Here is a 12,817-nt window from a genome sequence, read left to right as displayed (position 1 = left end):
TATCCTGAATTTTGCTAGAAGGATCATATATATATACTAGTCTCTGGGTATGTGTGTTGCACATGTATCAAAGCAAGGACTGATTCAATATTATAGTTTCCGACACTTCCCATATTAAGCATAAATCTATGTGTAAAAAATCACTAAATTGCAACAATAGTCAACATGAACCATGAGTCATTTAGTACAAAATTGAACACATAAAATATGATTTCAAGACATTAATAATAGAATCAACAGTAAGAAAAACATATTAAATAAAATAGTGACAGACTTAAGATTTTTACTAAAAGGGGTTCAAAATATGAAGAACTAAACACATGAAGGTTCAACCTCTACTATATATACATAAAAAAAACTATTTAAACATATGTATAAATATTGTAATTTTTAGTCAAAGAGGGATTGAATGAACCCTCTTAGCCTTACCTGACTCCCCCGATAAAACAGATGGGTCAAAAATGATCCTTTCAACTTCATCTCATATCAATTTCCGATAAGATTCTGTAAAAGAATTACACAGGTGATAGTTTTATAGTCCATATATGAAGAGAAATATAATGACATAAAGTATGAAAATTTTAATCGGGACAATATTTTTAAGTATGTTGAAGAAATAGAAATAGTTGATTAAAAGAAAAGCTCAAGAGCATCAAAAATATGATTCACCAAATTCTCCAATTTATAATGAATAATATTTACAACTATCAACGTATATTTTTGTACATTTATCTTGTGAGAAGATATTATTTCCCCCACATCATCGATTAGCAACCAAGACTATTGGAGTCTCCAATACAAGATAAATTGTAGCTAGGTACATGTAATTGAAATTGCTTATAATTAATTTGTTGATGTTTAGAGTTCCAAAAGAAATACAACGTAACAAATGTAAAGAGCACTTCTAATAAAATACTACTATATTAGTTATCCTTTAAGCACATATTTTAATTTAGTGATTCTTGGAGTTACAAGAGTGGCTTCGCACATTTCTTTAAATATTTATGTATTGTGATTATTGAATAAGTTATTTTTTCACTTTTAGTATTTAGTGTAATATAATATAATGACTATTCAAATACATTTTATATTGCAGCATATGAATCTGAGCTATAATTATGCATGAAAGGTAACTTTTTAAATTATTTGTTCATTTTTTCAAATTAATTAAAAAAATCAATGCATTGATTTTGAAAGAATACATTACACATGCATTTGAATCTAGTCCATATAACTGAACCATACAAAGTAACCCTTCATATTCTTAACCTTTTGAGAGTAGCTAAGAAAATTAATGCATTGTTTTTTAAAAGAATGAATTATATTAATTTAATTTAACACCTTCTCAGTTTTAGTATTTAGTATAATATAATATGATTAGCTACTTAATATTTAATTAATTAAATATTTTATAATATTATGATTGAATGTAGGGGTAAAATGGTAATCCAACTTTGCACTTTGGAGTTTCTCACTTTTAGTAATTAGTAATTAGTAATTAGTAATAGTAATTAGTAATAATAATAATAATAATAATAATAATTAAAAATAATAATAAAATAATAGTAATATAATATATGAATGATATTATATGATGATGATATATACATTGTTTTATCTATCATAACTTTTCAAATTCTTTCATTATGAGAATTATGATCATGATTAAAAACAATATCAATGTACTCATTTATCAAGAAAATAATAATTTAATTATTAAAGGGCTTAAGGACTTAACTTCTACCATTATGTGATTAAAATATTTATATTTAATTAAATAATTAATCAAATTTTAATTTAGTAAAAGGGCAAAATGATAATTCAACTTTTCACTTTGGAGCTTCCACTTATAATAATATATATATATATATATATATGATGATATGATTTTCCTTTTTTTGTTTTTTTTAAGTAAAACACTTCATTGCTTTACTTCAAAATATATTTCAAATGTCCATAAAGACACCATTGCATTAGTTACAACACAACTTGGGATGGCAAAATCCCAAGAAATTCTATTTATTTATACATGACATCGAGAATTTAGCTAGATTATGAGCTAACACATTTCATGTTCGAAGAATATATATAATCTTGATTTCTTCAAAAGACTTCATCATTCACCAGACAACGTCACAATAGCTGTGTATTTTTTTAAAAAAATTTCCCTACTTTTATTTTTGGAACCATCACTATAAAGGTAATTAGAGGACTTATATTTGCTTAGTAATTCAAGGAAGAGCAGAGTGAAGTATACAACTATTTCATATGAAGTTAACAAGAAGGCTTTTCTCTCTAATTAAACTCATCATATATGAGAAGAATTTGGCACACAGATCTTACAAATCACATAACAGAAGAAAAGGAAAAAGGCCCCAAAAATAAACAATTGGTAGGCTGTGAAATAAATTTAGGCTCTACATGAAGATAGAAAACCAAAATGACTTTTACAATCAAACACAGATTGATAAATACAAGAGAAAAAGTTCGAACTAAAAGAGTTTAAGAAAATTGAAAAGGTGTCCACTTTAGCTAGCCAAGTGGCTGGGCGAGCTGTTGAACATGGCATGCCACATGTATGCTCTCGAAAGTACCATTTCGAGCTCTGAATGACTCCAGTTATGAGTGGGAAGGTGCTGAAGGAACATAACCATCTCTTGGAAGTCCAGCTTCAGCAGATTATCTGACCACTGCACAATAGACACAACATTCAGAACAACAATTCTGATCTAGTAATTACAACACCCAAACAAACTTCAGTTGAGTATGGGAAATAAATTTGGTATAAGAAAAGGGATGGAGAGTTGATGCTTCTTTCGAGAAACTTTTTATAATGCCTATGCAGGAAAATAACACACTGGTCACAAGAAACACATCTTTTGGGTCAGTGACTGAAAGACATGGTCAAAAGACCATGTCATGTTTCAAGGGATCTCTATAAATTATAACAATATACCTGTGTCCTTCAATTCAATTACTTATTTTACCAATCCATTTAGGACTCCTCAAACAAACCTTTCTTTCTACATTAGGGTAAAGAGTATGTTTGTGTGTGTACGTGTTCCCGTATGTTTTCTGTATATGTAATGCTAGTAAGACTCAATGTCAATTGTCATCACATAAATCTCAAGCAGATATTAAGAGAAATCTTACTGTGAGCAGAAAGCTTGCAGCTATATACACAAGAAAATCTGGCAGTGCATCACCTTCAGCAAGATATGTATCCCATAATCGGTTAACGAGATGGAAAGGGATCTGCAAGAATGGATGATTAGGTCTTTATTTTTAAGAATACGGCATCTAAGAAGGGCTTTATGAACAATGTGGAATTTCAAAACGACGAAAAACACTTAATAAAGATAAAGGCAGAACGACACTTAATAAAGATAAAGACAGAAACGCAGACCTCGCGTATCAAGAGACAATTGAACCAGCGAAAAGCAAACTGGAGAAATTCAAGCCCTTGCTCTTCCATGTGTGTTGACACAGGTTCTAGAAAATGGGGAGGAACCAAATATCAAAATTATAACATGTCACCTAATTTTTCAGGAAGAATATATACATAGACAGGAAAGACGGAAAATAAACCGTGTGCTGTCATTTCTTAGTCCCCTACTTTCGATTGCTTGTACTTTCTTAGCTCTAAAACCACAGTTCAACCATGGTTAACCTCTTATAATTTGAAAGCAAATAAGTGTTTTCTAATACTTGATGAAATTCACCATTTTATCAGTTTCTTTTGACCTTTTCTAGTAATTGGTCTTCCAGGGTCTTTTTTTCTTTCTTCCAGCATCTCTTTACCATGTCCAAATTTTTATGGTGATCCAAGTTCCAACTATCAGCAGACAATCTTTCAACCACCTCCATCAACAAATTATGAAAGACAGAAATACATGTGTAACTCATTGCAACCAAATAAATACAGAGCAATATTAGCAGGTCCAGAAAACTAAATGAAATAAATACTGGTTCCAACTGTAAAACACCCTCATAATGCTGTCAAATCATCGAGGTATACAAACCCTTTCAGAAAGTCAAAGAAAGTAGAACTTATTCACAAAATAAAAGGCATATAATATGTGAAACCAAAATTTGCTTAACCATTAAGGGGCCGTTTGGTTACTGGTTAGAGTTATGCAGGTATTAGTTATGTAGGGTTTAGTTATGCAGGGTTTAGTTATACAAGTATTAGTTATGCATATATTATTTAATTATGTAGAAATAGTTTAATTATGCAGGTATTAGTTATGTAGGGTTTAGTTATGCAGGGTTTAGTTATACAAGTATTAGTTATGCATATATTATTTAATTATGTAGAAATCACAATGCACAAATTATTAACTAATAAATATTGAATTTGTTGTAAATTAATATATATTACTTACAAATAAATAAGTAAGCAAATAGTATAAATTCTCCCTCTTTTAACAATTCAATTTCTAATATTAATAAAATATTACAGTTGGATTTCAAATGAAAACAAAAAAAAAAAGTTAGGAAAATAGCATAGTTGGATAACATTTTCAATGAAAATAATTAAAAATAAATCAATAAGGGTAAATGTGTAATTTACTATTTTAATACATGTATAACTAATACCTGCATAACTTATTCCACCTTCTACCCTGCATAACTTATACATAGATTCCCTCATAAGTTATGTTTGTATTAATTATGTAGGACTACAAAAAACACAACCAAACACCGTATAAAATTAATACATGAATAACTTTTATACAACATTTAGAATTCTACCAACCAAACATGGTATAAGTTATGTTGACTTTTCCACCTAATACAAAATTTCTACCAAACATGGTAAAAGTAATGCAACTTTTTATACATGGATAAAATGCAACTTATACAGTAACCAAATGGCCCCTAAAAGTATTACCTCCTTTGTTTCAATTTGTTTGTCTTAGTTTGACTTGACACAGAGTTTAAGAAAGTAAAAAAGACTTTTGATTCTTGTGGTCTTGAGCTAAAGATTTGTATAATTTATCAAAATGCACTTTAACTGTGTGGTCTTAAACATGCCATGTGGGATGTGTAGTTAAAAAGAGTTGCCAAATAAGGAAACAGGCTCTCTTTTCTAAAAAGACCAAAAAGTAAATAAAACAAATAGATTGAAATGGAGGGAGTACATTGTTTGTCAAGAAAATCAATAATTTTTGACACCATAGCATTAGGCAGTAGATAAAGACAAAGAATAAAGTAGAAACCATTAGAGCATTACCATCTATCCGTCTAACCAACTCCTTTAGCTTAAACACGAGCCTCTGGATTCCCGGTTGAGCAAATGTGTAATGGTCTTGCATCCCATCAAGCAATTTTGATAGACACCAATAACAATCAGCTTCTATACCAGATATTTTCTCAGAAGGTAGATCAGACATCATCCAATTGTCAATGCTCCCTTCTACGTGTTCTGATAAGAAAACAACCAAGAACGGTGTTGCAAGATCATTTATTCCCTGCACATATCCACTTGCAGGGTGCCGGATGGCCCTAGCAAGGAAAATGATAAATCACCAGAATATGAGAACATCCAGAACACCAACAGGAGCAATAAAGAAAGGTTAATGAACGCCCATGCTGCCATGCATCTTCAATCTTTAACTTTTATTTCTGGGCTGCCCTTATGGTGATGCCTACTAGGGTGTGCAGTACTTTTTTTATTTGGTTTTGTATTATTTGAATTCAGATTTTCAGTTGTGAAAAAATTCAGTCCAATCAAAACTAAGTTCAGTTTCATTAGGTTTCTCTTATAAGTTGGTTTTTCTCCAATTTGATTTTTGGTTTATTGGATTTGTCACTTTTCTCTTAATTGCTAAAATCATCAATGTTTATTTGATAATCGGAATGAACAAGGTAGTGTATGTAGCAAAATCTTAGTGCGATAGTTGGTGTATGGAATGTATATCAGTAACTATAATGTTAGGTGAGATCGTAAACTAATAATCAGGATTCCTTTAATTATTTGGTTTTTCGGTTTAATCCGACAAATGCTCACACCTAATGACTACTACCAATTTCGATTTTCGACCATGCCAATTGCCCATTTTAACCCATTTGTTTTCTCATCTAGTTCCACATCTTAACTAAAGAAATAAATGCAATGCTCTTTCCTTTCCTCTTCCCTTTGTAGAGATATTCTACAATTCAAGGAGAATGTTACAGCTAATGAATACAGAGAAAAAGAAATAGTTTACCATATGTAAAGTATGCGCTCCAGGGATTTCTGAACTTGTGCTTGATGGAAAAAAGAAACATCAGGCACCGTTCTAGGGCAATCAACAGCAATCTAACAGCACAAGCGAAGCAGTAGTTATATGACTGACGACATTGGGAAATGAGCATAAGGCATAAAAAAGATCACAATCCAAATGCATCGAGAATACCTGCCGAAGCATGTTGATCTCTTCATCTGTTCGCTCAATATCTTGAATGTCATAGTACTGAGCAACACAATCAAGATAATCTAGACGCTTTCTTCTCAGAACTCCCTCCCTTCTATCTGAATTAGGGGGTGCATATCCCTGTTGTCAGCTCATTATTTAAATTTCATAAAAGCAACAACTTATGTCTAATAAGAAAATCTGCAATCCAGTTTAACATGTTTTCTTAACTATGTAACTCAGTCATGTGAAGACAGATTTCATAAAATGGAAGCAAGCAAACTTGTCTACAAGAAAACCTTTTTTACTTTTGAGAATGGTAATATTATCGTAAATGTAGCGCACAACGACTGTGCTAAGTCATATTTACAGATTGCAAAAGGAATCCAAAAGGCATAGCTTTCTCTTGGATCCTACTATTACAGGGATTCTATAATGTCTAACATTGAATCAAGTCAATCAACATCCTGTACTAAATCTTCCTTGAACCAAAAATGAAATAAAACAGGCATTCATCTTGATTTTCTGTATGGAGTTGTGGGTCCCTTCAAAGCATCTATAGCTTCTCCCCTTCCATATAATCCACCACATGCAGCCTGGTATAATCTTCGACCAGTTTTTTTTGTCTAACTAGTCCACCAGGTAAGTTTCAACACGCAAGTAGTTCCCCTAGAGTCGTGGGCATAATCCATGATAATTTCATACTAAGGAATAGCTGCCAGAGTACTCCAGTTACTTCACAATGTATCAAAAGATGGTTTCTACTTTTAGACTCCAGTACACATAGATAACAAAGTTGCATTTCCCTTCTCTTTAAGTTTCTTGTGTAAGGCAACCATCTCTAACAACTAACCACACAAAACAACATTGGGAGGTGTTTTCACTAGCCAAAATGCCTACCAGCTCCATACATGGACTGCTGACCAGCCTAATTGAGATGCGAGTATGCTGATGTTACCATAAACAGACCCTTTTTTGAAATTGGTAACATATTACCATAAACAGACCCTTACGCCATTTACAATTTAATCTACCCTCCTCTATTGTTATTTCCTTGAACTTATCCAGAACTTTTAGTACAATAAATCTGGGAAGTTCCCTGTTATTGAGTTGTATTGTAAAATTCCATCTCCAATCATGCTGGTCCCAGTTATCTTCCACTGTGGCTTCAGGAATTAGAGTCTCGCGTCTTTCATGTCATTGAAATGTCGTCCAAAGTCACATCCCAAAAAAATTCTAGATCTCTAATATTTGAAGTTACATTTACGGGAAAGAGCAAGCAATTTATCCAGTTCACATGAAGACCATAAACCGCTTTAAGAAATCAAAACCAATCTCTGGAATTTGAACTAATGGATATCTGCATCACATAGAATGAGGGTATCATCTGCATAGAGTAAATGTGAGACTTCTATGCTATCTCCCACCTTGAAAACTTTGATCCAACCATTGTAGTTAGCAATATTAAGCATTCTGATAAACCCTTCCATTACTAAGATAAAGTGGAATGGATAAAAGGGATCACCCTATCAAAGACCTCTTTGAGCTGAAAAGAAACCCTCTAAGGACTCATTGATGATTACTGAATATCTCACAGTACTAATGCAAAAAGAAATCCAGTAGATCCATTTCCTTCCAAATCCCATTTTGTTACAAGTGTTAATAAGGAAACCTCAATTCACATGATCGAAAGCTTTTTCAATGTCAAGTTTACAAAGAACCCCATTGTTCTGATTTTTTTTTCTTGAATTCATCCATTTGTTCGCAATGAGAACAACATCCATAGTTTACCTTCTTCTGATGAAGGCCATCAGAGATTTAGCAACCAGCTGGTCCATGACGCTCTTCAATCTTTCGGTCAACAATTTAGATATGATTTTACAGAAACTTCCCATCAAGCTAATGGGCCTAAAATCCCTCAATTCAAGAGGCTCATTCTTTTTGGGAATCAAAGCATGTATGTTGCATTGAAGCTTTATTCGAATGTATGCTGGTTATAGAAACCTCTGATGCTTCATAATGTCTTCTTTGAGAAAAGACCAGCATCTCTGATAAATAGCATTGTGTATCCATCTGGACCTGGTATTTTATTCTCTGTACATTGTTTGATTATATTTAGGACTTCTGACTCTTCAAAAGGCCTTTGTATCCAGTTGTTCCCTTCCTGTTAACCTTACAACAATCACCCAATGAGAAATAAGGTATCCACTCTTCAGTTTCAGAGAATAGGATCTGAGAGAAGGCCAAGATTTCTCTGTTGATGGCATCCAGATCTTAAATAAAAGGCCCACTGACCTCAAGTTTATCAATGGTGTTGTATCTCCAATGTTAGTTGACCATCTTAAGAAAAACTTGATATTTTTGTCTCCCTGCTGAAGTCATAATACCCTAGATCTTTGGCTCCATTTAATTTTTTCAAATTTGGCAAAATCCTGCAATTTATTGTGGATATCCATTCCATTGGAAACAACTTCTCTACCTTCGAGGTAGGGGTAAGGTCTGAGTACACTCTACCCTTCCCAGACCTCACTTTATGGGACTACACTGGGTATGTTGTTGTGGTTGTCCTTGTGGATATCCACTTCGGTGAAGAGCTCCTCTCATCTACAATTCTAGTCTCCAATATACTTTCCAAGTTGGCCAGCTTTTTCAGAAGTATTTATTAACTTACAGATTTCAATTTTTTGCCAATATCAAATCAGGTGTTTCAGAAATGTCAAAGGAAATCCACCAATTTTTCCTCATATAAGTGAAACCATCAACCTCTTAACCACCACAACTTATCAAACTTGAAGTAGGACTAGGAGTTAGATTTTTCCCATTCACCACACTGAAGCATCAAAGGTGCATGGTCAGATGATACTCCTGGAAGCATGGACTGTTTTACGGACTTGAATTCATCATCCCATTCAGTAGAGAAGCAGCTAATGTCGATGACCAAATTTGACTTTATGTATCTATTGATCTAGGCTAAAAAGATTGTTTAAATGAACTCTAGTGGTTTAGAAATGAACTTTCCTGTTTAAGAGAGAATTAGAGAAACCTCCACTCCATGTAATTTTCACATAACAAAGTTCAATGCCGAAAAGTGAAAACAATAGTCTCCTAGAGGTAAGGAATTTCACAAAACAAAGTTAAGTACCTAAAACAGACACCGAAATAATAAAGATAAATCCGAGATGGTTTAACCAACTAATATAAAGCATTCATCATATGATTATCAAAATAACGGAAAATGGCTAGGTGTTCTTTCACGTGTCAAAAAGAGATAGATCGGTGAATCATCTTTTGTAAATTTTAGAGTGGCTCAAGATATATTGTGCATGTTTCTTGTGATTGCAGAATGTGATGGGTTATCCTTGATCAACTGAGTCCATTCTTATCTCATATAAGGCATGAGGATAAGAAAGTGTCAAACTGAAGGGATCTGTTGATTAATTCCATTCCAAATGAAGTTCCGCTAACAACGCTTACCTATTACCCCCAGTGCAACACGGCTTTTTAAGGGAACCATAGATAAGGAATGACAGGAGACCCTACAACAAAGTAAACCAGCTACCACTCATTTGAGAGAGTAAATAAATTAGGGTTGAGCTTACGACAGTCTGACTTTGGAACCTTGGAGAACTATATAACACTGGATTTTGTGGTAGATTTGCTCTTAGAGAAGTAATATATGTTTTGAGGATGTATATGAACCTGTTCATATAGAGAAAATGAATTGCTTTAAGAGTTTCCTTTCGTGATATGAGAAAGAGTTGATGAAAGGAGTTGAAGATATTCGCTAGTTAGATTAAATTTTCTAGTTGTGATTCCCTCAAGATATTACCCCTCTTTTTATCTTCACTCTGTTTTTTCCTTTTTTCTTTCTTTGATTATTGTACTTCTGCTGTTCTGTCTCCTTGATCCCAAGTTAATATATAATACCTCTTCTTTACTGACCTAAAAACATTTCCAGAGAAATTAAGTTAATTAGAACCATACCAAAAGAAGCCGCCATATGTTGGGACGCAGATATGATGGGATGCCATTCCAAGATAATTCACGCAATTTTTCTGCAAGAGAAGTTGGGAAGCACATCAAGAAGAAAATGCAACCATCAGATCGGTAGATAACATTTGAGAATTAACAAACAATAGCTACTAAATCTGTCAATCTGTACAAGTCATTCAGAAGGAAAAATTAACAAACCCCGTGGAAGAGCAAACCAGAAACAGTTGTGATATATGCATAACTGTCTTTTAGTCTCACATTAAAAGGCTTAGCTAGTGAAAATTTACAAAGCCTTGAGACTAGGGAAAGAAATCCAAAGAAAGCATCACCTTTGTGGTCAACGGGCCAAAGAATAAGCCAATGATAGTTTAAAGTGGCAGGACGGGTGTAGGAATAAGCCATTACGACAAATCCAATCCTACAAAGGCTTATCCTTAGCTGAAGATCAAAGTTGTTCTTTAGGTATAGTAAGAATTTCAAGTAAGCGTACAGTGACCCGCTCAAAATCTTGATGCAAATCAATGAAGTTTTTGTTTAAAGTCTCAGAGGTATACACCCATTTAATTGTGGTCACTAAATCTTGATGTACAACTAATTTATTACCTTTCTCTAAGTTATATTTCTCAACCTTACCAGTGCTAAGAACCAAACCATTTTGGTTCTGTTTGAAGGTAATTCAGGGCTGCACATAAACCGGAAGAAGAGCCATTTGTATCCTATTAATGTAGTGCCTTAGGGGCGGCAAACGAGCGGGTCAAGTCGGATATGGGATGGTTGAAAATGATTCAGGTGAAAATGGATAAAATATCCGACCGACTCATATTTGATAGGGATAAAAATGGGTAGAAATCCAATGGATAATCCATATTATCCGTACCTTCTTATTATGTAAAGAAATAAGTATTTCCATATTACAAGGTTTGTTTTCTTATTCTTTTTCTCCTTTTAGGTGTGTTTGGTATGAAGGAAAATATTTCTATGTTTCCTTGCAAGGTTTATTGGATTTGTCACTTTTCTCATACTAAACACACCCTTAATAAGTGTACGTTTTAGAGATTCCTACACACTTATGTTAGAATAGAATAGGGAAACACAATCCTACACAAACTAGGAATAGTTTATAGTCTCCTATTTGGTAAGGAATTGTATTATATAGTGTCTATAAATAGGGTTCTCTATGTAATTATTAAAACAACAATTCAATAATATATTCCTTCCTTATATTTCTCACATGGTATCAGAGCATTGGTGAAAAAAATAAAAAAATAAAGTCAGAATCCGGTGACTGTCAACGGCTGGTTTACATTGTTGTCTCGTTTTACAAGTGTAGTGCGACAACCCACACCACCATGAGGTGCGGAACACTCAGGCGAGCAAACCCCAGTGAGCTCCTCTGAGTTTCACCGAGTCACGCGCCCTCACGCGCCTCCAGGAGTTCCAGGGTCGCGTCACCACGCGCATCACGCGCCGGCGCGTGTGACACTTTCCGGCCAGTTTTTTCGATCAATTTTTTTTTTCATTGAGGTCGCCTCTCCATTCCGAGGCAGACTGTATATTTATTTTCTTATTCCGACCAGTTTCGGGCAGTCAGACCTAATTTCCGGCGACTGCACCTTCTTTTTTTTTTTTCCAGATTGACCAACCTTATTTTTTTTATTTTTTTTTCCTCTCTCTAAATTCATAATATGTCTTTAGGGATTGATATTTTTGGCTCCAAGAATATAGGTAGTTCAAGTGCTATGATCACTTCAGAACCATTAATGGGAAGCTCAAACTATTTAGCCTGGGCTTCCTCGGTTGAGTTATGGTGCAAGGGGCAAGGCGTTCATGATCACTTAACCAACAATACTTGTGTGGTAGATGAAAAGGCAAAGGCTAGTGAGACAGATAATAACGTCAAAGCACAATGGGAAAAGGTTGATGCTCAATTATGTAGTCTCCTATGGCGATCTATCGATTCCAAGTTGATGCCCTTGTTTCGCTCATCCCAAACATGTTATTCAGTTTGGGAAAAGGCTCGTGCTTTATATACTAATGATATATCTCGATTCTATGATGTGATATCTAGAATGACTAGCTTAAAGAAACAAGAATCCGATATGTCTACTTACTTGGGTCAGGTACAATCAGTCATGGAGGAATTTGACACGTTGATGCCAATCACTACAAATGTGGACAAACAACTAGAACACAGACAGACGTTGTTTCTAGTTCTTACACTTGCTGGACTCTCTACTGACCATGATTCAGTGCGTGATCAGATTTTAGCTAGTCCTACAATTCCTACAGTTGATGAATTATTCTCTCGTCTACTTCGTATTGCCGCGCCTCCCAGCCACAAAGTAGTTTCATCACCGACCTTTGATTCCTCTGCTCTCGCATCTCAAACCATAGAAAAACGAGTATATCAATCTATGGAGAATCGA

At 34.0% G+C, this 12,817-nt stretch overlaps 1 protein-coding gene across 1 annotated transcript in view; it reads right to left on the bottom strand.

Annotated features, from left to right (window-relative positions):
* Positions 1–2,269: 2,269 nt before the first annotated feature.
* The window catches only part of LOC102580759 (GTPase-activating protein GYP1), a 21,414-nt gene continuing 10,866 nt past the window's right edge, over positions 2,270–12,817 (bottom strand). Inside the window, exons 4-10 of the mRNA XM_006351067.2 lie at positions 10,383–10,453; positions 6,402–6,539; positions 6,213–6,304; positions 5,237–5,508; positions 3,407–3,492; positions 3,154–3,255; positions 2,270–2,690 (exon numbers count right to left, since the gene is read on the bottom strand). Coding sequence (XP_006351129.1) covers positions 2,529–2,690; positions 3,154–3,255; positions 3,407–3,492; positions 5,237–5,508; positions 6,213–6,304; positions 6,402–6,539; positions 10,383–10,453 — 923 coding nt within the window. The 3' untranslated portion in view covers positions 2,270–2,528. The remainder of the gene's footprint in view (positions 2,691–3,153; positions 3,256–3,406; positions 3,493–5,236; positions 5,509–6,212; positions 6,305–6,401; positions 6,540–10,382; positions 10,454–12,817) is intronic.

This window comes from Solanum tuberosum, unplaced genomic scaffold (genome assembly GCF_000226075.1).
Source record: "Solanum tuberosum cultivar DM 1-3 516 R44 unplaced genomic scaffold, SolTub_3.0 scf00133, whole genome shotgun sequence".
NCBI lineage: Eukaryota > Viridiplantae > Streptophyta > Magnoliopsida > Solanales > Solanaceae > Solanum > Solanum tuberosum.
Note: the sequence above shows the minus strand (reverse complement) of the source record. Positions and strands in the feature narration are given on the sequence as shown.